Source organism: Esox lucius, chromosome 24 (genome assembly GCF_011004845.1).
Source record: "Esox lucius isolate fEsoLuc1 chromosome 24, fEsoLuc1.pri, whole genome shotgun sequence".
In the NCBI taxonomy this organism is placed as follows: domain Eukaryota; kingdom Metazoa; phylum Chordata; class Actinopteri; order Esociformes; family Esocidae; genus Esox; species Esox lucius.
Window position 1 is genome coordinate 10,464,588 of NC_047592.1, and position 25,938 is coordinate 10,490,525.

Genomic DNA, 25,938 nt, shown 5'->3' on the forward strand with positions numbered 1-25,938 from the left:
GGAAACCTTGTTAAATGTACCTTATTTCTGAAGTAAACTTCAATGGGCAAGATGAAGCCTGCGTATCCAGACTCCTCCACTTTATACGGGGGATCCTTGCACACTGAAATTAAAGAGGAAGATGAAAAATCAGCTTTTTACTTCAAAACAAAACTCACAACGTAACCACAAGGTCTAAAGCAGATCTTTGCTAAATGAGTCAGTTCACCCCCCAGAACCTTTTCATTTGTTTTGCTAAAACTAAAACCAGCTAAATTATCTTAACTCTGGAAATCTGTTTCATTATTCCCACTAATAAAAAGGAGACAGATGTGATAATGTCACAATGAAATGAAGGCATTTTTGTATAGAATGTCTTTGGTCAATGTGTAGTGTAGAAATTATAAATGTATAAATATCCTGTATACATCTCATCTTGAATGCTAATTATTTTCCGCCTTCCCAACCATCTGCTCCAACAAACATTGCCCGCGGCTGATTGTAGTTGCCTATCCTGGTCTAAAGGTAGCAGTACGTTTTGGAGTGGTAGGCCTCATTATATACTTCTATCTTAAACAAATAAAGTATTTAATCCTGTATACTCAAGCTTACCTTCAAATGTCAAACAAATTGTGCACAAAAGGAGAATTGGAATGTCGCCAAAATCACTCAGGAATTAACAAAACCAGTGCCAAGACAGCATCTGAAATGCAGCCCTTTCTCATGGGATCTCATTATAAACATGAATACCATTTCCGCCACGAGTCTGATGCAACATCGATACCAGAAACTCGGGGCAAATTTTAGATAAATACACATCACAACACGAGAGTGCCACACAGCACCCCACAATGAGACGCGCCTGGTCCCATCAGACGGTTCAGAACAACGTGCACCAGGTTCAGGTGAGCGGCTCTCAGACACCTGTTCGTCATTCCCCATGCCCCAGGTGGCTTAGCAGCAAGACCGCCAATTAGTCTGCATGCGTAGTAAGTGTGTATTTACCGAGAGTAAAGCACCTGAGTGGATAAATTAAAGCAGAAATGACTAATGGTTTTTCACATCTTTTTTGCTTTTTGTCCTCTCTGAGAACTGACACGTGCAGCTCAACAGCAGCCAGCACAAACTGTACATTGATAAAATGCTAAGTAAATGTACAATGGGTTTATTTGCTCATTCAATCTCATTTGGAGAAGGTGGTATCATAAGATCAGAAATCTGTCAAGGTCAGACAATAGTCTTTTAGAGGCAGTAAGAGCTGGACACAGCCAAGCACAGTATGACCTGGACAGTCTACAAGGACAGACAAAAACTCCCAGAGGAAAATAGGTTTTAAACGACTATATTCCCCACCAGTGTTCCAACCATTCAACCTGTGCCAAATCCAATTTCTTTTTATTTTTTTTATTTTTTTAAAGTAGAGAAACAATTTAAGGAAAACAGAGAGTGTTGGAATGGTCAAAATAGCTCTCGTCCCCGACAGAGTCTTGGCTAGAAGTAGCCTAATGGAGTCAAAGAGACAAAGCTGAAAAGATCCAAACTGTAGTGGCGGACAGGAAGGCAGTTGCTTGCATTACACCAGCACCGGGCTCCACCTACTTCGGGGGGGTAAGAATGATTGACGGTTGGAATAGCCAGACTGGGGTTGACCTCACCACTGGGGTACACTCCGCCCCAGAACCCAATAACGCTGAGCAAATATTGTGGGTCATGATTAATTGTGCGGTCAGGGTCAGGTTCCATAACATGCGGCTAAAAGGTTCCATTCAGCGTGGCCGATCGGCCGCGTTCATGCATAACCGGGAGTGCGTAGGTAGGGGATAAGATGAGCTGCGCCACTCCGCACTGTAGAATAGTTTGGGCTTTCTGAGCAATTCTCATTTACATACCAGCATTTAGCCTCCAGGTTATTTTCCCCCCATGTGCAACTGAAGTGGAGAGGCAGGACTGCGGACCTGTTAGACCTTCTGGAAGGCAGTATCTCTGGGGAATATCTAGGTCCAACACCTGGCCTCCCAGGTGTTACATCCCAGCGTCTCTGCCCCGCTGCCCAGACAGGATCTCCCTTGAATTTTAACACTGCAAAGCTCAACAATCAAAACACCACACGACCCTAGATGGTTATCAAAGCCCCTACGGCGGATTGCCCTGGGGGCTTCAATGTACAGGTTCGGGATAAAGCAACTGATGAACACTAAGGGGGGAAAAACATGTTGAATCAAACCACTCTCTCTGTAGGCTGCTAATCACCAAAACGCATGAAACACTGTCATCCAGTTATTCATCACACTAAAAGTCTTGAGGCTCAGACATCCAACAAAGACAGTCGTCTAAAAGCAGCGGGTGTCCGTCTTTAGTCCTTTGGCCAACTACGAACCAGCAGACTTACAGCAGATTGCTTCGGTATTCACCCGCACTTCCGCATTATGGTGTATAGAAAAGCAACTGAAAAGTATTTATTATGTTACGCTTTGTTTTTAGATTTGTCCCCCCGTTAAGGCTGTAGATTTAGTCCAAAAGGTGTACTGCTTTCACACACACAAGTGTAATCCTTTCTACTTTTACGTTCACCGATGTAGAGTCACAACAATGTGGATGACCTGTTCGCAGTTCTGACAACTCTGTTTCGTTGCGGCTTGAAAATCAAAGGTGACATCCGTGAGCAGTTGACTCCCTGTCCTGCGACTCAGTTCAAAATGAGGAGTGACTGGTCTAATGTCACCCAAGGCGTAATTATTAACATGGTCCAACAGATGTATTAATGTTCTGATTTGTTACTGCTGCCCATCTACCAAGCACTGCAATCAAAAGCAGCATGACTGGTGAACAGTCGCTATAACAGCATGCATGGTTCCAACTTAAACACACACACACACACACACACACACACACACACACTATTAGTGTAAATAATGTATATTACATATCTACCTAACTACAAGTAACTGGAAAAAAGCTCTACTACTGTTGTTCACAACTGAGAAGGGAAAGAAGGTTGATGCTTGGGGGGTGGGGGGGTTGTCTGGCTTGGCGGTATCATCTTGGCAACGGTTTCCTAGTCAAAGTTGAAAAGGTCACTGGACATGAGATGGCGCGACTGGAAGAACGAGGTGCACAATACACTCATTGACCTGTAACGGGAACTCTGCCAATGACTACAGCGCTGTTTTGGAAGGGAGAATGAGGCTCGGCCTTTTTATTAAGCAAGCCACAGGGCGGCACTCACTCCCCTGCCCCCCCCTCGGATCAAGCCGAGATGCCAATCATAAAACAAAGCCAGTCACAATGCATTTGCCCTTTCCCCAGAGACTGGGTTGTAATGAGGCAGAGCTGTGTATATATAAAAAAAAAAAAAAAAAAAAAAAAAAAGTATTATTTTTTTTTTTAAACATCATAAAGCTTGAGGACGTCGTCTTGGGCTCTTCCAACAGTTCCTTCCACTCATAAAATCATCCTTGAGTTCTCCCTGACACTGTGCCCGCCCCCTCGGCCTGAATGATGAGGGTTTAACTTAACTGGTTTGTATTTAGGATAAGTACAATCATCCAAATCAGCTCTAATAGATTCACTTGACGCCTGTAAGATAACACTTAGAAAACCGTTTATCCACTTATAACTTTGCAACACATTGCCCCAAGGCAATTTCAAGACAAACGAATGAATAAATCTGTCAAGTCGATCCGTCAGAAAGAGTGAAGAAAAAGCTTGAGGACTATGCGGTCACACTTCATATGGTAAATCATACAGTATTAAACAGCTCTCAGGCCAGACAGTAACTCTGCCTCTGGAGCACACAGTAGAATACAGACAGAACAGGTACAGTTAAAATGAATGCATATACATTGTTGTACCTATACAACCCTGTTCCAGTTCATGCTCTATTCCACCGTAATAAAGCTGGCCATATAAATCCCCAAGTCATCTTAAAGCTAGTCTTCGGCAGGGTTATTTTGATTGGTCAACATTAACCCCGCCCATTAAAGAAACAGAAGACATGCACCCTTTCGCCATATTTCACTGGAGTATCTAAATTGTAGTGTCTGAAGAAAACCACCAAGCTCCAGTGACTCAGGTCCATTTTTGACAGAGTGTCCCAGCTGTGAGGCCCCGTCAGACCATGTTGTGCAGAAAGGCCAGACTGGAAGGGCTAACAGAGAAAAAAGAAAAAAACACTGGCTTTTAGATCTAGGCCCTTTAAGTTATGACTTCCAAGTTTGCACTTCTTACAGGTTTACTGAATTTGCAAAGGCCTCGCTGATGATAAAAATGTTTTTGAGTGGTTGCAAGTTAAGATTGATCTTTGCGTAAAAAGGTCAAAACATTAAAATGCCAAATCGTGAACTACCAGGCTCTAGTCAAAAGTCAACAAGCACCCCCGAAAACAAACTTCAGTAGTTAGACAGCTAGTGTGCCAACATGAAGATTTAGTAGCGATCTTTTGTTGGTTTAATTCTACAAACAAGACTTGAATCCAAATAAATTTTACAGTTTAAATATATGAAAATGACCATTGTCGCACATTATCTTTCATGGTAACGCGGGATGATTTTTCTACTAGGAAATCTGGTTCTCTGATTCCTTCCAACTTGATTAACAGAATCAGCAGGGGGAAAAATGGTTGGGAAGCAACTAAAAAGATTGCATACTGGCACCGAAGCAATTCAGCCATTAACAGCACTTGTTCCCTGGAAAGTGCCATGTTAGTTACCAGGTAAACAACCTTATCAATGAGTTAATTCAGCTTCTAGCTCAGTGGCCTGACAGAAGAGCTGCGCGAAGCAAGACTAACTTGCCGCTAGCGTCAATAGAAAATTCTATTTACATTTAATGTTAAGGCTATTTAACTGAAATTGTGTTCCTGACAGTTGATGTAGTCCAAACAGGCTTCTCGCTCCTCAGCCAAAGGAGGATAATGATAAACGCTTCACAGGGGTGAGACCTCCGGCCGTTGATGGACACCTCCCCTCTTCCTACATCACCAGGGTCACGGTCCGCCACACAGGGGCCAACGGAGCCAGTGGGAGAGGTCACCTGCGAGTCTTTGGACTAATAGGGTTAGCACAACGGAAGGTGGCAGGTTATCGCCTTAATGGACTTTACTGAGGAGTTCAGACAGAATTGCACAAGGCGCAAGAGCAGAGGGTCGAGGGCAGCGTAGACCAGGCTGTGATCGGGTCCTCGGCAGATCAGCGCGTTCGTTTTCGTCTGGCCGAGCTGCGGCCGGCCTGAAATAACAAATGATTTGCAAAATAAGAATGGTTGGCCTGTAATTGGTCCCAGCCTTGGACCTCATGATTACCACAGCGCAAGCGGTCTTCTCCGCTGCCTGTTCACTCACGCTCCGGTATCCCCCATTGTTGTCCCCCAGTATCTTGTCCCCCAGTATCTTGTCCCCCAGTATCTTGTCCCCCAGTATCTTGTAAAAGTATTTAAAACTCACTATCAGAATTTACAAAAGAAACCTTGGTGTTTATTTCTTACAAATATTTCCCAACATAAAACAATAACAGCTTAGTGACAATAATAAAATATCAAACAAAAAGCCAATTTATCAATTTCTAATTTAATAATTTGAAAATTGGTAAGGGTTTTGAAAACCTTTGCAAGGCCCTATGACTAGCAACAGCAGCAGTGTAGTGGTAAAACTAATCCATAGAAAAAGTGACAGCGTCTCTATGCTTCTAAAAGGAGGGGAAACTCACAAAAGGTGAATACACAGTTTAGCCATCAGCACACCACCGACAGCTGTAGAAACCCACAACACACCCCAGACCAAGCATTTTCATTACAACATCATGGCAATAACCTGGCAGTCTGTCCAATCAAAAAGCAGGGGGAAGTGACATCCCACTTTCATGATCTGAACATTCCAATCAGGCTGCAACACAGTCATCAGCATTTTTCAACCCTTGAAGTTGATCCTATAATTAAGCCAGTACTGTGTGCTGTTTTGAAACATTATCTACTCGGTTGACGACTAGTTGCTGTTCTGAACACTACCCAAAGCGACAGAAACCAATTCTGAACCGGCCGCTCGTGCGCTAATCAAAGCCTTGTAAGCTTGTCACCCCCATTTCCTGACGGCTGCAGATGCCCAGCTCTTGTTTGTATAGGCAATTTGCTCCCGTTTGCCAATGTTGAGTGGAGGTTTGTATTAGTGGAGAGAGAGACGCTCAACATGGCACACTCCTCAGACGGAAAATAAACATGCACAACTTGGATAGCAGGAGGGGGAAAACGAGAAGTGCAGGGGAGAACCAGTGAAGAGTGCTTCCCCAAAGCACACCTTGCCATATGGGGGGCTGGGGCCGTAAACTGGCCCACCACAAGGAAAGACACTAAAATGAGAGTGGGTTGTGACCCTGAATCCACAGGGTGTCATGGCAGCAGTTAGCAGACATACACAAAACACTTAGAGGAAAAATGGCATTTCTACTAGAATCTCAGAGGCCCGGCAGAGAGGCCCGGCAGAGAGGCCCGGCAGAGAGGCCCGGCAGAGAGGCCCGGCAGAGAGGCCCGGCCTCAGGGGGGTATTATAAGAACAACGCAAGCCTCATAACCTAATCATAAACATCTGCTACTCAACACGCTAGAGCCCTTCTCATTTAAAAACTGTACAACATCCAGGGCAATATTCCAGTCATTGGAATATTATTCAACCAGATTTTAATAAGGGGGGGGGGTCACTGATTTGATCTTGTATCTTCACACTAGCCTACTATATGCCTACTGCATATGAAAAAAAATATAATGTCTTAGTTCCTCCTATTGCTTTTTCACATCCCTGTGGTTCCTGTACCTATATGCCACCACTTATGGTTAAGTAAGAGCAAAAACACATCTTCCCTTGATGTTGAGAGTGCAACTCCCAGTCTCACACAGCACTCACCTTCCCCTCTACTCTACTAATCCAAAACAGCTGAACGTGATTCAATGGCCAGGCTAATGCAAATGTAAAGCGGTGAACAGTGAACACATGTAGGCAATCCCGATTCACCAACTTCAGCTGAGGAGAAAATTCTTCCAACGTTAAAGCTGGACATCGTCAAAGCAAGCTCGGGAAAGAGAGGGCCGCTTTGATCATCAAGATAGGTTGTCGTTGTTTTTCACAATATCGGAACGACTTAAATATTACAGATGTCGTTTAATTGAACGTACGCTCACAAGAAGGATTTAAAGTGTGAAAAAAAAAACCAGAATGAGATCATTACATTAACAAATGGCACTTTACTGGCAAAAAAAAAAGTTAAGTAAAACTTTAGCTGAACCGGCCAAATAAGTATTTTCCAGCCCAATCCCGCTCTTAGATTTGTGGTCTCCCCTTGATGCGAGCCATCCCCAGTAATTGACCATTAGGGACTGAGATGGTGAGAAGATGCATTCCTTCGGCCCAAAACGCCCCCAACCCAACCTCAGGCCACTGCCACAAACCGGCCCCCCCCCCTCCCCAATCAACGAACGCAAGGGGTTTACTAGAAACAGCGTACCCACATTCCGTAATTGGCACCATGCCGGCATGATCAGTTGACGGGTACAGCTCCATTATGTTTCTAATTAAAAGGCCATCAATGGTGACCACGGTTACCAGACTCACTTCCTTGCAAGGTGAATTCATTTCCTGTACAGTATTGTTTTCAGCATACCTTGCAGCACTCAATGGGCTTGTAAAAAAAAAAAAAGAACTCCCAAACCCCTCATAGACATATTTTACCCATGGAGCCTTGCTGTCAGTGCAGCGACTAGCCATCAGTTATCAAAGCCAATGATGGACCATCCATCACTGCCCCATTATGGATCTGATCCGGGGTCTTTGAAAGCACTCTTCCAGAACAGAACGTTCCTCTGGACCTCCCCACTCCCGGTTCCACTGAGTTACACCTGTCTTGCAACCTCGACTCTGAGAATTTCTCCATCACTTTTCTCCTGAATTCAAAACCCACCATCGGGGTTAAACTACCCAAATGCCCATTAAATGGAAGGACTACAAAGCGATTAGAAGCAGCCGGTGCCTGCCAGCCGCCCCTCCCAACGAGACAGAGGCTGCACGAGACGAGAAAAAAAAAAAGTAGACGTTGCATCACCTGTCTGTCATCACTGCCTCCACGCAGGCCTGCTCTCCAAGGGGACCCTGCCTTTGGATCACCCCCGGGCTCTTCCATGCTAGGTTGTATTCCCCAGTTGCCTTAAACTCCTGCTCTGCTGCTGCAGGTAGGGAATGGGATTTGAGAAAACCACAAGACGGGGGCCACGCTCCCCAAAGACCTACAGACCTACAGACCTAGTCAAACGACACTTTAAAATGTGCGGTAAAAAAAACAACAACTATTGTTTAGATGGCTTGAGAATAACATTACTTAATCTTTTTTTTTTTTTTTTTTTTTATTAGCTCAGTGGCCAGTTTATTAGGTACACCACCTCCAGCCAAGACCGCCATCTCCTACAGACACCGAATAACCACAGCATGCTAAATTAAGCGGGGAACACAAGCCCCTGAGACGTTCACGGTTGTCAGATGCGCCGGTTCCAGAACCACGGAGACTGCTGCCCTCCTGAGCTTTATGGTGTCTAGGGTTTACAGAGAAAGGGACTACAAACAAAACAAAACATCCAGTGAGCGGCAGTCCTGCGGTTAACAGACAAGTGATGAGGGAGGTCGAAAGCACAATGGAAAGAACTGACTTATCCATCTAGTCCATTGTTCATATTGCATTATCAAAAGCAGTGTGTCCTGTGACACCAGCATTCCAGTCCTGCTCACCGATTAGCTTAATGGCACTACAGATGGAAGTGCAACGGGACCGCACCGTCTGGGTTTTGAGGGGTTAGTAATCAAACACACATTTTCACATCAACTGTCCTGAGCCCGCAAGGAGGCGCTGTGAAAAGGAAGGCCTTAATCACAATTGTTTTTTTCTTAATAAAAAATATAAATTTTTGAAATTAGGTATTTCTAACCATTCTCAGAAGAAAACAAGAACGAAATAAAAGATTACTGTAGCTTAAGTTAAAGGAACAATTAACCCAAATTAAATATTTTTCTTTACCATATAATACATTTATTAACAAGGCTGTATAGCCATCCATACTTTGATTTAGATTCAGTTGCTAATGATTTCGCATGTGGCACACATCCCTTCTAATTTCATTTTACATACATGAGCACATCTGAAGGTTTCTGGAATTAATTGTGAATCTCAGTCACAAATAGATAATATCAACATAATGGCTAAAAAGGCTAATAGTGGTAGCATGAATTGAATATGATTTGTGCCTCAAGTGATTCCTCAAAGTCAGGGTACCAATATAGCTCGTCACGCATCATGTTCAAATCAAACAAAGTGCAGTGGTTTAGCTGCAAAATCTATTTTAGATGGTTTGGACATCGCACACGGAAAAATGCCAATATCAGTACCAGGACTTGGATGGGATTTGTGCCAGAAATGTTAAATTGATTGCATTTGGAAAAGCGCCAGGAAAGAAAAACCAAAGCATGGATTGCTGTTAAAACTTCTCCATAGACAGCTTACTGAGTAACAACATGAAGTTATTAGAAATCCTGGTAAAGGATCCCTTTAAGGACTGTCAGAAAGACCCTAATCATTTATAATTGTGAATGAACACAAAAAAATATGATCAACCAGAGAGAAAAAGCAGGATGTGCCATTTGGTTTCTTGGCCAAAAATGCAACTGTTAAACTAAAAGAAACAGCTTATTTCATTTTTCCCTGACATTATATTGAGGCTGTGGTTTTTGGGATTTATGAAAATTTGAGTGGAGTTGAGTTCCCAGCCATGTTTAGGGGTCGAGTTAAGCTTTTCACTGCTTGCCAAACTGAAAACGGCCACTGTAGGATTCCCGTCGACGAACCCACGGAGCAGCGGGTCATATTTCAGCCCTGTATCCTTTCCATGGCCAACACACATCAAGCCCCCCCCCCCCCCCGAATATAATATAGCGAAGGCATTTGGAGACATGTTGCGAAAGCTTTGACATTGGAGTGACATAAGACCTCAGAAGCCAATTCAAATCAGATAATCTGGCACAGGCCTAAATGCCACCAAAAGAACAACAACTGGAGCCTGATGAAAACACGGAGGCGCGAATCTACATGGAGACAAATGGGAAACAAAACCCTTCATGTCAACATTTCCTGTGGGCCCACACGTTTAGATCCCAGGGTCAATTCAGAGACAGTGTCCAAGAATAACTAATAGCCATGATAGAGTATGACATGGATGTTAAATTATCATGCAGATGAAACTTAGTGCATCATCCTATTCCAGTTCAGTCAAGCCACATAAGTTGTCATTTGACTTCATCACCCTCCTCACACACAGACCTGGGTTTTTTTTGTTTATATCAAAGGGTAGGAAGGGAAAATAATATTTGAAAAGGAAACTATTGACAGTTTCATTACTCATTTTGACACACCTAAGTAACCATGGGCCTTTCATGAGCGGTTATGCAACCACAGGCCACACAAGAGTTTCAGTAGGGCCTACAATGTTTTTTGAAAGACAAGAGAGAAAAAAAAAAAAAAGTGTGAATATTGACACTAAACTGTTGCATGTTACCTTCTGCGACCCTACATGGAGGACATGTGACCCTTCCCCCAGAGACACTGCCTTTTCTGTGTAGTCAGCAGGTGCTGACGAGAGTTGTAGCAGAAGGCCAACTCCTGTCAGGGAGCTAGTCACGATGTCAGCAGCAACAGCTAGCTAGCTTACGGTGGAACCCGCTTATGTGCATGGAATTAGTTTGTGGCATCCCAATTCCCTTTCGGAGTAAAGGAAATACAGGTAACAGGCCTGTATGTTTGGTTCTATGATGTTTGGCAGGTACCTTTATTAACACTTCCATTGTTTGACAACTCCCTAATTTGACCCCATGGTCAAGTATCACCCCCCACCCCCTACTAATTCGCCAGTTACCACTGATGTGTACAAAAGAGGTACACCTGGTGAAGTGCCTGTTTGAAAGGGGGGTCATATAAACATTACCCAATTGTTTTGACAGGAAACATAGGATTTCGCCCTATCTGAAAGCAGTATACTTCGCAGCGAGATGACTGCAAAATGTTCATCCTTTAGTTTCCGTCGACGCCGTAAAGAAAAGAAAACAAATGCTTTGTGGCGAGTGTGAGCGGGGATCACAAGTGAAAGACCTGCCAACAGACAGCCCTTATAAACCACGCTTCAATAAAGCACTTCCTCCACCCGTCCATTGACAAAACCAGGGGAGAGGGAGCATTTAGGGCTCAGTTCCTGCTTTCCAGGCGGCGGCTACTGCCCCCCCCCCCCCCCCCCGCCCCCACCCCCTCCCCACTCCTTTCATGCCAACAGCAGCAGCAGGCAGCATGCAGTTTCATGGCCCAGGCCCTTTGTGCCCCACCTATACAAGTAGGTATGATTTCTGCCGAGTCGTAAAACAATTACTGGCAAATTCCTGCAGCTCTTTGATTTCTGGCCAGAGGCGGGGAGGCGGGGGGTGGGGGGGGGGGGGGTTGGTGGATGAAGGGCCACGAGGCTGCTGATAGCACCTCTGCCATACAGTAAGGAGTGGGGGCGGAGGGCTTTGTCCGGGGGCCGGGAACTTCTAGTATCGCTGGAGCCTTGTGACAGTGCAGATCCTCTGGTTTATAGGAAGTGGGGAGAAGAATCAAAAAGGCTAAAGCCTAGCTATCTTCTAATGGCCAGATTCCACGTCCTTCCTGTTAAAACATTCTTCACTGCAAACATTCATGCAGCCCATTTCCAATTTAAAACGGGGAGTCCAATGGCAAAAATAGGCGAATAGTTTTGAACTGAAACACATTTGTGCCTCAATGGCCGGAGTATAACTGACTCTACTGTATTCTCTGTGGTTACTGACAGCATGTCTCCCGTATCACAACTCGGTGCCCCCTTAAACAGAATGATAAACAAGAATCTGTGGGATTTCGAACTGCCAACACCCAGCTGGCCGACAGCAGGGGAGGACGGATGCATTCTTGGCATGACTGTGGTCTCTGGAGTGACACGGAGGTAGAGCTACAGGCGGAGAGGGGAAGGGAAGGAAACCAAACCAAAATTGTCTTCTGGCAGAGGAGTGCGTTGCTGACAGACCTCCCAAATTAGGGGAGGGGGGGGGCAGGGCAGAGGAATGGTTCACACTGCATGTCTCCGATGGGTAATAATCAGGCCGAGACCAGGCGGTGACATTTCAAGCCCGAGGGCTGAAGCCCCAATTTCCTCGGCAGAGTTGCACGCGTGCGTGTGCGCGTGTAAGGACATTCATCTGGTATCTGTATGGGAAAGGCTAGCAGCATGATTTCTAGGTTCTGCTACTATCGGAAGGCGGTTATTACACCAGCCGAGTGCGGCTGCTGCATCAACATCATCATCAGCACCACAATGTAGTGACATGATAAAACAGAATGGGACCAACCACTGCGTTCCAAGTCATGAAGCTCGACGGGCCCTTTGAGGAATTTGTCATCAAACAATGCCCCTTCAGGGGGCCCATGACACCCTCACACACAGGTGGAGTCACACACTCATGTAGCCTCACTGAGCATCATGGGAAAGTACAGGGGACCCAGGTGCCAAGATACTGTGAGCTCAGGGGAGGCCAAGGAGCCAAGACACTGATCCAAACAAGTAGTTTGGCTTCTGTTTTGTGTGTTGCGTAAAGAAAGAAGCATGTTTTACCCTAAAGTCCAGAAATGCTTCTGTTTCCACTGACACGGGCCAGTGCCAGCCAGCCACTAGGCCGAGGCCAAGTAGCCAGGTTCTCACTTGGGGCCAAGTCCTAGACTTTAGGACATAGGGCAGGGTTTGCAGGTTGACGCGTTACGTGCTGTGAAAACGCAGCATGTTGTGCTATTCGAATAGCAATGTGTATTGTTTGTTTTAGGCTGCAGTGTCGAGTGTAGGTGGAGAAGGAGCCGGTCGCATGAGTTTGAGAAGTTTAATTACTCAAGTTCAAACACCGTATTGTAAACAAACTGAGCATGGCATGGTTTCTTTTATTTTACTACCAGAAAAATATCGCCTTTTATTTTTCGTAACTGGAAAACTGCGTTGACAGTTTACTCCTCCCTCCCCACCTGAGCCCTTGGTACCAAATGTATAGTGGAAACAGGAAAGTGTAGTGCCAACATTAGCATAAATCAGCGGTGTAGCCCTGGTACTGGGGTAAAGCACCAGTGGAAATGTGGCATGGCTCTCTTCCTTTAAAAATGGGTCCGTTCAGTTGTCCCTACATGTGATCACTGGCAAATTCGATAATCCAAAAAGAATTACCTTATAAACCAGGTTGTGTGGAACCTGATTTATAGCAGGGAGTTGTTCACCAAAAACATATTCTCCAGAATTCTCTCTGATGAATATCAGTTGATTGCCCAATGTTCATCCAGGGTCCCAAAACCCAGCAGGCAGTTCATGAACATTCTCTCCTGGAATCAAGCGCGTACACAAGACCTCAACAGTTGGACAGCATCGAAAGAGCCTTTATTCTGCCTTTTCTTGTACGACATGCAAGAAGGCAAATACATTTAACAGGACCCTCGTCTCATCCAAAGAATTGGCAACAGAAACCAAGCTAACTTGCTAGTTACCTTGAATGCTACATGGAGGACTGGCCTAATCTCAAACCTCAGGTCTTCTACTTGCCCACTGTGCACCGCGGTGGCTGGTGGGCGAGCTGTGACTTCTGCGACAGGCTGGGGGGAGGAGATCCGTGTCATCACCTAGACCTTCTAGTGATTTCCCGGGCCTTGCCAGGGCTGCAGCCTTTGTATGGCTTCGGTCCCAACGCCTCACGTGGGGACTGTTGAATTAGCATCCGGCGAACAGCAACAATGTCACAACGGCTTGCTGTGCGACAGGCCATTCTGGCTTCTCGAAATCAGACCTGGTCTCAAATAAATCTTACACGTTTTTCTAGAAGAGGCAGCGACAATTTAGCAACAGCAGGTCACCGCCCATGCTGAACAAAGACATGGGAAACACTGCTTAGCCACCACTATGAATGGAATAGCACAGGCAGGTGTGTGTTTGTGTGTGTGTGTGTGTGTGTGTGTGTGTCATTGCTTAGCTTAGAGTGTCTTTTACAGGAAAATAACAAAGAACCTAAACAGAGCCCTTCCCTGTCTGTCTCAACATGGGGATCCATTAACACTGGTCTGTCAACTCAGCCATTCCACCCCCGTAACACAGAGACGCCCAGCCATTAAAGTGACAAGCTATTCATGAAATATTACCCGCGCCTCTTAAGAGGTACCATCTCAAAAACGAATTAAATGGCGGCAAATGGGGTGCTTAAACCGCCAAAGCAGCATGCGCCACCGGGCTACTTTAGCAACGGGCGCCATCCTCGGTTCCAGCCCGGGGAGAACTTCAGCGAGGTCGGTGCGCTCCACTAAGACGACAGGGATACCGGCCCTCGCCAGTATCCATGGCAACACCTGAACGCCAGGCCCTAACGGCTGGTGATAATGAAGCAGCACTGTGGCTTTACAGACTGTTGCACCATTAATTTTAATGTGTCGAGGAGAAGCCGCTTCCCTCCCGGACCGAAACCGGGAATCAGTTCAGCTCGGGGGGGGGGGTTAACGTGAGAGCAGAACTAGCGCCAAGTCCACAGTTTGCTTCATGACGCCTCACGTCATTTTCTTTATTGCTTTTCAAAGTTGACTGAAAGTGATATGACGGTTTAAGGGAACTTGACCCCCCCAAACATGTACAAAATAAAAGGCCGGTTGAGCACAACATGGAGAGAACACAAGAACCGGTTTTGCATAAAATCTTGCGAATTACATCTCTGCAAGTGTGAACCATCCGTTTGCTACTTGTCAGTATCAATACAGGTAAAGATATTAAGCAAGTCATTTATTACCTGCCCAGCTCCTTAAAAATCAATAGTCAAACTTCCCATAGAGCCAGTGGTTGCAGTGTATAACTTTCATGCCTTAAATCTGTCGCTGAGGTATTGAATTACAACTATAACTGAAGAGGCAGGAGAAGAGGCCATCTAATCCTTACTTCCTTGGAGGCAAATACAGGAACGTCCTTACAACACACACCACAGAAACATGAACAAATACAACTGGCTAGGAACCTTGAACCGTGGCAATCTGAATAAAAAATGTGTTTACACGGACAGTTGCTGCCTGGAATTGTGATGCAAACATTTCCATGGTAATGTACATAGAATGTTTGCTGAAATGACCCCAACTGTTATGGCTCACATATTTATGTCAGCTCCACCAATCACAGCATAGATTAATAGGTCCAATCGCTGGTTTTAGTACTTATGGTTACACTCACAACGGTCCACATTCTACCTTCTTTGTTTCGCTATAGACTTGAAAAAGACCAGCTTTTTTCATTCTTTTCATTCTATTTATACAGCAAACGGATAGAGCCAATGATGAGATCTAAACTGATCATTTCAGAACCAGAAATGACAGGCAAAATAACCATTGAAAGATCATTATTGAACTGCCTGATATTCCGAACATGAGTATTACAAAAAGGCTTAGACAATGGACACACAACGGTCACGCCAAATAAGGCAATTGATACACTAACAAATGTATACATCAGGAAAACCTCACTTCAGATTAGAATAGAAGCCAGTCCAACAAAAAACAGGGAAGTAATGTATGCAATGCTTTGACAGCTGAAACTCAAGGTAAAAAATGGCTGACAAAACCCATGTTACAGTCTATCTATTTTGGGAAGGGGTCTTACCCCTCCTTTTTCTCCAATCTTTCTCCCAGCACTAAATATCAGCTTTCCAAAGGCTACACAGCATGGCAGGCAATCATAGCCATTTTCTTCAAGTCAGTTTAAATGCCTTGCCGGCCATAAAACTCCAAATTGAAAGCTTTAAATTTGAGAGAGAAAAATTTTTTGTGGAGAACGGCGACAGCAGTGGAACACTCCCGTTGAAACAAATGTTAATTTTGTTTTGTTCCCAATTCACAAAGCTTCAACTTGCAGAACCATCCATAAGCCTTGAAAGCAAACATTCTGTTTGGCTACGCAGACTTCATCTGGCGAAGGTTAGATCACTCACTGTTTGGTTGGATCAAAGACTGATGATTTCCATACAGGGTTTAACCTAAAAGGCTCAGACGTTTCTGTTCACATCGGTGCCGGCTGAAATATTTAAACAATATTTTTCCTTATTTAAAAATAAATAAATAATCTCAACAGAAATCTGTGAATATATTTGCGGTTGAGATAACACGAGTAGATGAATAACCGGTTGTTTAACACTGGTGTCGGCTGAGGAGGTTCATCAAAATCCTCTGATGACGTATGGGCCAACTACCAGTACGGAGCTGGCAGGCACCTGACTTACCACAAGCTGAGCAACATGAGGCAAGACGACTGAGCAAATCTGAACTGCGTGCATGGCTCCCGGGGAACCGACGTTTATGGGCCGACAACAGTAGAAACCTGCAATGGGGCAGAACCGCTGCGAGGTAGTAACGAAGCACATTCGGGAGCACGTAATGCCCCCTTTCTGTAGAACAGAATTAGGCGCTGTGGTTTGTGTTTCGTAATTGCTGAACTCTCAGAATTTGTTCGGCGAGACGCCCCTCAGGCAAAATGGCTTCAATGTTAGTCCTGCAAACATTCACCAAGTGGACACCTGTCTGACCTGTCATTTTAATGTTAATTCACCTGACTCCCCAATCTCCATGTAATGTGAATACACCTTATTGGCTTAGATGTAGCCCATAGGCTAGACCTGCTGTCAATAAAATTGGCACATTTGTTTTGTTTAAATCACATCACTTGGGCCACACATACAAACGGTAAACTGTTGGAATGTAGCATAATGAACGTTCATTGTACATATCTTTAGTGAAACCACTCCTATTGCGCTATCGACGCAAACATATCCTTCCCTCCTCAACAATATTGTGGGCCATTCTCCCAAGATAAAAAAATAAATCCACACTGTTTACGTTACAACAACACCATGCATTTGGTCCCGGCGGACCACAGCTTTTAGTGGCCTCTTGAACCCAACCCGGAGAGCGCCGGTGCACCACGGCTTCTGAACGGTCATCGGGCTTGACCTGATCGAGACCACATATATGAAACTGCTTAGCAACGGACGGCAACCTCCAACTGTGGTCAAACCTTCATGTATGATCAAATCAAAAAGTGCTTCCGGACGAGACATGAGTTTACAAAATGGGATCCGGCAAAAACTTTCTGGCCTAAAAAAAAAAGGCCAATTAGTCAAAATGTTGCGATTAGCTGCAAATCCAGCAGCCTTATATCGAGGATCCAAATGAGCACAAGGCTAAAAGCCTTCGAAGCCCTAGCCTCGACGGAAAACCCTGACCTTGCCTTGAAACACAACATCACTGTGGGCAACACCACATTTTGACGACGGAGGCAAGCGCTTGAGCTGACAAGAGGGTAACTGATCAGCAAAACACCCTACTCTCTGGTGGCAGCTCACTCCCAAAAAAACACACCAACCGCCTTATGAAACCAAAGTCACTAAGCACCAACGCATCCAAATGTATTGCATCTATGTTTTGAGCAAAACCCCTTCCCAAGCCTTTGAAGGCCTAAAAGCTCCGGAAGTACTTAGCCAGGCAATTTGTTACCATGTGAAAACACACAGAAGTACCAAACTGCCATCCAACTCCCAGGAACATGGGGTAGAAGCTCATTGCATGGGTCAGATTAGTTGATTTAAACAAGGATAAGCATCTTCTAGTTGGATTTTCAGGGAAGAGTTCTTCTGACCTAGTACATCATTAGACAATATATTAAGGGGAAGATGGGGGGGTGGGGTTCTCTCTATACTTAGAGAATACCTAATCCTGTCATGAACGGGCTGTCTCCAAGTGATGGACATTCAAGGCTTCATTTGCATTATTTTAGAAGCAGGATAATATGCTGGCCGCACTCAGATTTTCTTTATCACAATAAAAGCCATCATTGAAATGTATAAGGCAAAATAGTTAATCTAGTCTGTGAAAAAGAACAGACAAGAAGAACATTAGAACAGGCAAAAAAATATGAAATGTACATTAACTATATTACCTTATATATTCCAATGGTGCATTTATTTTGAAAAAGAAAATCTGAGTTAGCACTGCTAGCATAACATCCTGCTGCCAGAAGAACGGTAACAAAGCCTCAATGGCCATCACTACTGCCTCCAGAACAAGCATCTCAAGAAGCCATTTCCGGGTCAGGAACATTAGTTTCATGTGCACGTTCAGCTTTAAGGCCATGGAGAAATAAATAGTACAGTGGCATAGGACTTGCACTGCACACGTGCACCCGCACGCCACAGCTGTTCTCATGATCACATCTTTAGATCTCCCGTCAGCTTTGAAGTGCATCAGTTTCTATGCCATAAATTAGAACAACTGGGTGATGAATACGCACTTTCGCGGACCACATCAAACTCTTCTTCCCAGTCAGGTGTTCTCCCTAGTGAAGAGATCGGTTTCATATGCCCCAGGAATCTACTCCACTGAGGCACGCACGCAGTAGTTCTAAGAGTCAAGTATAAGCAACACTTTGTGTGCTAGCCTTTGCCCTGACCACCTCTCCTAACTACTGACCTAACCCACCACATATACAGTACAGCATGCTCATTGAAATTGGGGAAAGAAAAAAAAAAAGGTTTCTTGTTAACACACATGTAAACTGAAATTGTTAGTATTTCCCAACATAAAACCAACTAATTGAACGTCAGCGTTCATAAAACAGCATGAAGTGTTAATGTACAATCTGCATACTTCTGCAAGATACTGTATTTGTGTGGTAAACCTGTTTCACTGGGGCATGAATTAAATGTCAACACCTTTGGCTCATATTTAACGTGTGACAACAATCATGGAGGGCACTGTATATTGGTCCACTTTTATATATGTAGCCAAAAACTATAATCGCTTAATCAACCCTGATGTAGGTATAAAAAGAAAGCTTATTTTCACAATGAAAAGAAAACAGGAAGAGGTACTGGAATGGGCTGTATCTTAGCGTGAGACAGCAATGGTTAATGTATGTGGCACAAAGAACATTTTAGTGGACATCTCTGAGAAGGATTGATTACAAAGCAAATTTCACAAACACTGTTCAAACTACAAAAGTCCATTATAGCAATATGTGCAGGTCAACACTACCATCAAATATGCAAAATGATTATGTACATTTGAATTGTAAAGGATGTGAGCAGATTACAATTATATACATACACACCTAGATTTGCATTATGAAGTCTGTCAACCCACTTTCTATGTATGAGTTTTCTGCTCATGCATTCTAATTTTCAGGAACACATTACTTCTGGTGGGCACAAATAACCCTGTTAAGAGACAAAAATAATTAAAAAGCAAAACCTGCCAACATGACCACTGGGGGGCTCCTTGATAAGTTGCATGTCAAAAAAAAAAAAAAGATTGAAGTGGGATATCCGCTCCATTTTCTGGGTAAATGTTTACAAAATATTGGGCAATCACTAGAGGGACTTTAGACCCACTGAGCATTTCTGAACTGTCACCACAGGATACAGAAATACATGCATTTAGCCCACTGCAGTAACATGTTAAGAACACAAAGCTATTTTTGGGCCAATTAAAAAGTACATTTCAGACATGGTCGTGAAAAGTTCTCCCCAAAAGAATTACACTGAACAAAAATATCAACACAAGGTTCTGGTCCCATGATTGACAAGCTAAAAAATAAATAAAAAAAAGATTTATTTCACAATTCACAGCCCTACATGCAATCCTTGTCAGCTCAGAATTTGAACCATCTCCTTGTCTCTACCAACTTGCATAAATGGCCGTCCAATGGAAGACGCTGCCAATGGAACTCTGAGGGTGACTTCCAGAGTGCCGTGGAGATCAAGGAACCCCAGGTGTGACCTTATTTAGTTGTCCGGCTGATTGTTTAGATTATATCTCTGTTTACATTATGAACAAGGTTTAGCAATGTCCTACAGACACCTTTCCAGACATGCCTTTTTTAAAGGGTTGGGTCTCGTTAGGCATCTTGATCTCTTGCTCCCAAAATGAAAATATTTTAGCCCAGTGTCTTTTTGATTGTGAAGTCGTGAACACTGATCTTAGCTGAGGCAAAATAGATCTACAGATGCCTGGATGTTGTTCTGAATAACTTTATACCTCTCCCAAAGAGATTTTGGTGGAGTGGCCACTCTACCAAAATCTACTAGGGGCCAGTAACCTCTCAGACTATGTATTGTTACAACTGACCAAATCTGGGCCATTTATACCCACTTGTCAGATAATTCAAGGCTTAATTTTTAAAGCCCATTATACTGATAAACTGGGATTAAACCTAAGGTGGTAATGTTATTTTGGTCTGAAATGTCCAAAACGTTCTGATGAATAGCTGTAAATCCAAGGTAACACAGGATACATGAGACCGATAACTGTCTGTGCAATGACAATGTCATAGGGAGAAAATCACTAAAGGAAAACTTAATAGAACAATAAAACAAAGCGGTAACACAGAACACCCTCATTGCTCTACCGTCACCATACATTCTCCAACTCCAGTGACATCACACGGTCACCCCAAGCAAGCCTGAAGGATCAAATTCGGGAGTCTGGCTCCACTCCAGCAGCACGAAAACGTACACATTAAACTTTATGCTTTTCTTAAAAAGACCTGCGAGGTCACTCATAAAGACAGACTCAGGTTATTACGGTGATTTACAACAGCCAATCCAGTGACAGACAGAATTCACACACAAAACCCAGTATCCTCTCAGTAAAAAAAAAAAACTAAAAAAAAAACTAAAAGAGAAAACGAGACAAAGCTTTTCTTTTTCAACTGATCTCAACCTTGATCCCTCGCACTACTGCAGCAGGCTGTTCTGTCTCTTTGCACCACAAAGAGTGTCCTCAAAGGCAGACTTTGGTGGGTTGGGTAGTGGGGGGGGGGGGAATTAGGAGATGGTAGAGAAGGGTTTGTACAGTCAACCATGTACGACAGACTGTAGCCTACCTGCACCAATGAACAGGGACCAATCGTATGCAGCCCCAGCCAGCACGGCGTATGGCGCCTGTCCGATTGTCTTCTGTTCAACTCTACCCGTCTTCTAATGAGGATATCATACAACGCTACTTTGTCATTTATTCTGTCAAAACTCGGATTATTCTGGAGAGGATTTTGAATTTTAGGGAATACGACTAAAAGTTGAAGAGGTCAGCAAAAAGGGCTTCTACATGTTATTTGGGTATATATCTTAAGATACATCTATATATCTTGAAAGCCCAAGCATGTAGGGGCATGCTACATGTTATTAGTTTATTTATCTTGAAAGCCCACGAATGCAGGGGGCATGTTATCGGTGAAAAGCCTTGGACACTTACAGGGGATGAACAGATGACAGTGTTGTGAACTGTGCTAACTGCCTAGATAAAGTAATATGCATTCAAGATGAATAGGATGCCTGTCTAGTGCCAACTGCCCATGAAACCACAAGTTTCCACTGTACATGAAACTGGCGCTTGCCTTCGTGTTTAACATACGAATGGCCAGAGTCAATAATATATAAAAAAAACATAAAACATAAAATTAGGGAAAGTGTGTAAAAAAGCCAACTCAAAACACTTAGTCAAAAACAGCCGACACTGAATATAACAGTTCTTTAAGACCCATTTTGTACATTGCCTAATCTGATGCAATGACTATTCTTTATACCCATATCCTACTGTTGAATAGTTTTGGGATAATGTTTAAAAGCAAAATACGGGACTGAAAAATCTATGTTCGAACAACAGCATTGTTTCTTCCGACCGTTCCCTGGCAATCTGAGTCGCGTGTAATTACGATATGACAGGGTCTCTCGGAGGCACAATTTTTGGCACAATTCCCAGCACTTGTCACGCCATAGAACACTCAAACCCACCAGCAGAAAAAGGGGGTAAAAATCCCAAACCAACAAATACTATAATTGATCATTTCCAGACGTGCCAGACGTTAAGACAACCAGTACGCCTTCCACTGTATGAGCCACCGCTCTTCGGTTTACTGAGGGATACAGCGATCACATATCGCCTTTCTAGTTTGACAGATCAGTTATTAAAACATATAGCCTAATGCCACACCTAGCAACGTTGTTTCAGTTTGCCGTGTACACTGCTTGCTCTGGTTCCACAGCCCGTGAAGCCTATTCAGTGTTCCAATAAAGAGTAAAAAAAACTTTATCAACCCGCTCAGAATTCATTTCTTTTTAATTGTATTCAAGGGAAAGTCTACTGTATAACAATCAAACATTGTTTACAGTACACATCAGGATGTGATAAATTCTCTAGTTGCGCTTCAAAATAATTGCGCACCGACGTGTACACATTAGCACATTTTAGGGTGTTTTGAAGAGCGAAAATCTAAGTATTTTCTAATTGCAAACCTTGCCAAATGAAGGCTAAAACAGAACAGAGTGGTTTTTTCAACGATCCACCAAGGTCGCGAAAAACAAATCAATATCTAATTTGTCCATAGGCTTTGCTTTCCTTTATAGTTAAGCCGTCTATGGATTTAAAATGGGTATATTTTATAATGCCCCTTTTAAATCAGCAGTAATAACAAAGTGTTTATAAAGATACCCAGGCTAGAAACCCAAAGAGCAAGCCACGCGAAATTAAAGCACACTGGCTAGTAAAACTCCCTTGTAGGGATAAAACCTAGAAGAAAACATAGGAGCCGGTTTCTGAGGGGTGGTCAGTCCTCTTCTAAAAAGTAGGATAAATTAATGCCTACCTCTTTTTGGTCTTGGGAAGCTTTCGTGCAGATGAAAAACTACTTTTTCCACAAAGTGCTGAATGTTGCTGTGCTCTGGTCCTCGGACAAACACCATCCAGTCGTGCGTAAAGCCTTCCACCGTGGGTTTCTTTCTGACCTGGGCACGATGTCCGAGTTCTAGTTTCACCTGAACAGCACCCTGGAACATCCAAAATCATAGGCCCTATCACACATTGTTGTCAATCAAAGCCAGGCATCATGGCATGCTGTACAGACCATCTTTTCGCGAGCAAAACGACAGCGTCTCAATTGTCAGTAAACTACGCTACACGCAATGCGTGGAGTTCGGTTTAATCGGCTTTAGGAACCTAATGCGTGGAATAAATGAAAACAGACGTCCCAGAATAACATTTCGATTTGATATAGGCCTAGTCAATCACATGCACTTTATGTAGCATTGCATTTCAAAGAAAGCAACGTGTCCATAGCCTGCCCTACACCGAGACATTAATTGATGTTCACGAAGTAGCCTGGGCTACCGGTGGTCTATAGGCTACGAACTGCAAAACTGCAAGTCATTTTGAACAACGCCAAAAAAACTATTAAAAGTAGACTATAATTTGCCATGGTAGACTTTTCTCATTATTCTACTCTCCAATCATCACTTTCGCACGCATACTCTATACGAGAGATGTTCAGCATTCTAGACGCGCTTCGCAGCTCAACTAGTACTGTACTGTACTTGAATATCGATAAGAATTATGGCTGGAAATCTTCGGCTCAGACGCGCCAGGCAATACCGCCTTCTTCGAGCAAAGAAAACAATACCGTGCAACACACCCTGGCTAAGCATGGTCGCGATCAGTGTACTCACCGATGTGGCCATTCTCGAGGCCGCGTGCTACCGCTATTTCATTGAGAATTTGTTTTAAATGAGAAGATAGAGTGCAGATGGCTGATGGCGGACATGGTCTCTCTAATTGAACTCAACCCCGAGTTTCAAAGGCTGAAGAGCAAAGTAAAACGCATGCGCTGTTGTGCACTGACTAGAGCCGCAGACACAGTAGGGGGAAAGCGAACCAATGAGACAGCGCACACGCGCAGACCAATGCGCTTTGGTTCTCAAACCTCTCCTCCGGGACCCCCAGACCTTTCACAATGTTGTTACAGCTCTGAACTGGCTCACCTGAACGACATATTGAAGGAACTGATGAGACTGAATCAGGTGTACTAGCTCTATAATAGATCAAATGGAATGGTCGAGTGATCTGTTACCAGCATCACAACGTCCCCCACAGGCAACTGATTACATACATGCTTCCAAGCATAGAACAGTACAGACAACAGAAAAGTAAACACTTTGCACTCTTGCAAGTGTAGACTGGAGCATTTAATAATAATAATAATAATAATAATACTGCTTATAGTTTTTGATTCAGTCACATGATGCTGTAACATTTTAGCAATAAGGAAGATGGGTATGGCCTATAGCAGGCTCCAGAATGGCCATGCACCTTAAACCCCTTAGAATCTTTTTTGCGGTATTATACATTATTTAGTTGTGTTATGTCAGCCTGTGCTATACCTTCTCATACACCACAGCTTTCAGCAAATCAGCACTCAGATATGAAAACACCCGGTTTATGAAAAAAAATGTAATGTCCTCTGCTATTGGATTTATTTTAATATCCTTTATTAGCCTATCAAGATAAGGATTATATACATATAGATCTATTAATGCCACACCCATATCAAAACATACAACATACTATTAGCCTTAAACTACACAAATATTCACATACTATTCTTATTCAATTCCAGCATTCAGTTGTATCCTTTGAACTAAATACCTTGATTTTGACTCTGAAAAGCTACTCTGGTGCTGCGTAAAAAGACATCCTGTATGATGGGAATGAATACAACACATTCTCAGTGAAAGGGCTCAGATTCAACTTGCTATCAATAGATTTATGTTATTCAGTTGAATCAGTGTCAGAACCCAACATGAACATAAGGTGTTGGACTTCACAACTGACCAATCATACCACATTCAAAAATCTATTGTTTTTATATACCTTTGCGCTGTATTTGCCCTCATTGCACATATATACATTTCTCTTGAAACATACACTATACTTAATACTCGTACATTTCCTGCCTTCTTCTATTTGCACTTCTGGTTAGATGCTAACTGCATTTTGTTTTACTGTACTCGTACTGTTCAATGACAATGGAGTTGAATCTAATCTAAACACTGATGTTGGACCTAAATGTTGCTTCTGCTTGAACACGTGGATTTTTGTTTAAAAGTTAATAATGAGTGCATTGAGGATCCGGTCAGGTGGAGACATAAGCTGACAGCTCATAACTTCTGGAGAGTGGACACAAGGACACAAAGGTGACCTATATTGCACAGGTCAGAGGTCATGGCGCATGCAGTGCCAAACCAAAGCTCCTTGGCAGGATGAATTAGGACTGACTTCTCATTGGTCTGTCAAAACAGGAAGTCCAGAGAAAAGCGCTCCTAACCGAGCCAGCTTTGGCTACATTAACTTGCAAATTCCATTTTAGTATTTTATTGTGTCCTTGACATTTGTTATAATGACAAAACTAATTCAAAAGGAGCACTGGTTTTACATTTTCAAATGTTTTTCTTGAATAATTATCAACACCTGGCCATACCCCTCATGGAGCACATTTACAATTGCTGGTGTCAGAAATTCAATTATTTTCATTAGCAATTATCTTACTTTATTCAAGGTTACAACACAGTTCTTTGAAGATTTGAAGAGAACAGATACATTTCTTCACAACTGGATTTCCTTGAAAACTTGGACGTAGTCTTATCAAAAACTGCATTTGTAAAATTATTTCCTTTTAACGATAAGCCTCATATAATGCAGTAGAAAATAACTTAGCAATCATCTTGCATGTTGAAAAGAAGCAATCCACCACACTCCTTTGTTGTTGCTACTATATTCACACTTGAGTGACATTTATTTTTTATTTTTTTATTGGTTTCTTCAGCCAAGTTGGTGTTACAGGAAGCACAGTATGTATATCCAGTGACCCCGATTTATCGTCCTCTTTCTCTGAACTGTCCTCCTAGCCTCATCTCATCGGTAAGGTCTAGATCCAAATTCTTATTTGTTTATATGTGTGTATACTACCATATGTCTGAAAGAAAAATAGCAATTTATTTAAATTCATCTT

At 43.3% G+C, this 25,938-nt stretch overlaps 2 protein-coding genes across 11 annotated transcripts in view; one reads left to right on the top strand and one right to left on the bottom strand.

Moving 5' to 3' along the window:
* Positions 1-25,938, bottom strand: part of mllt3 (MLLT3 super elongation complex subunit) — a 45,869-nt gene that overhangs the window by 18,264 nt on the left and 1,667 nt on the right. For 2 of the 9 annotated variants that reach the window (XM_010902881.4, XM_010902876.4), the window contains exons 1-3: positions 23,600-23,749; positions 22,744-22,924; positions 21-103 (exon numbers count right to left, since the gene is read on the bottom strand). In XM_010902881.4, the coding sequence (XP_010901183.1) occupies positions 21-103; positions 22,744-22,924; positions 23,600-23,611 (276 nt within the window). In that variant the 5' untranslated portion in view covers positions 23,612-23,749. Of the gene's footprint in view, positions 1-20; positions 104-22,743; positions 22,949-23,599; positions 23,752-25,938 lie in introns of those variants that run through there. The other 7 variants (XM_010902880.4, XM_010902878.4, XM_010902879.4 and 4 more) reach the window with 6 other exon arrangements.
* Positions 25,245-25,938, top strand: part of focad (focadhesin) — a 35,427-nt gene continuing 34,733 nt past the window's right edge. For both annotated transcript variants that reach the window (XM_029118020.2, XM_029118022.2), the window contains exon 1: positions 25,245-25,847. The gene's annotated coding sequence lies outside the window, so the exon portion shown is untranslated. The remainder of the gene's footprint in view (positions 25,848-25,938) is intronic.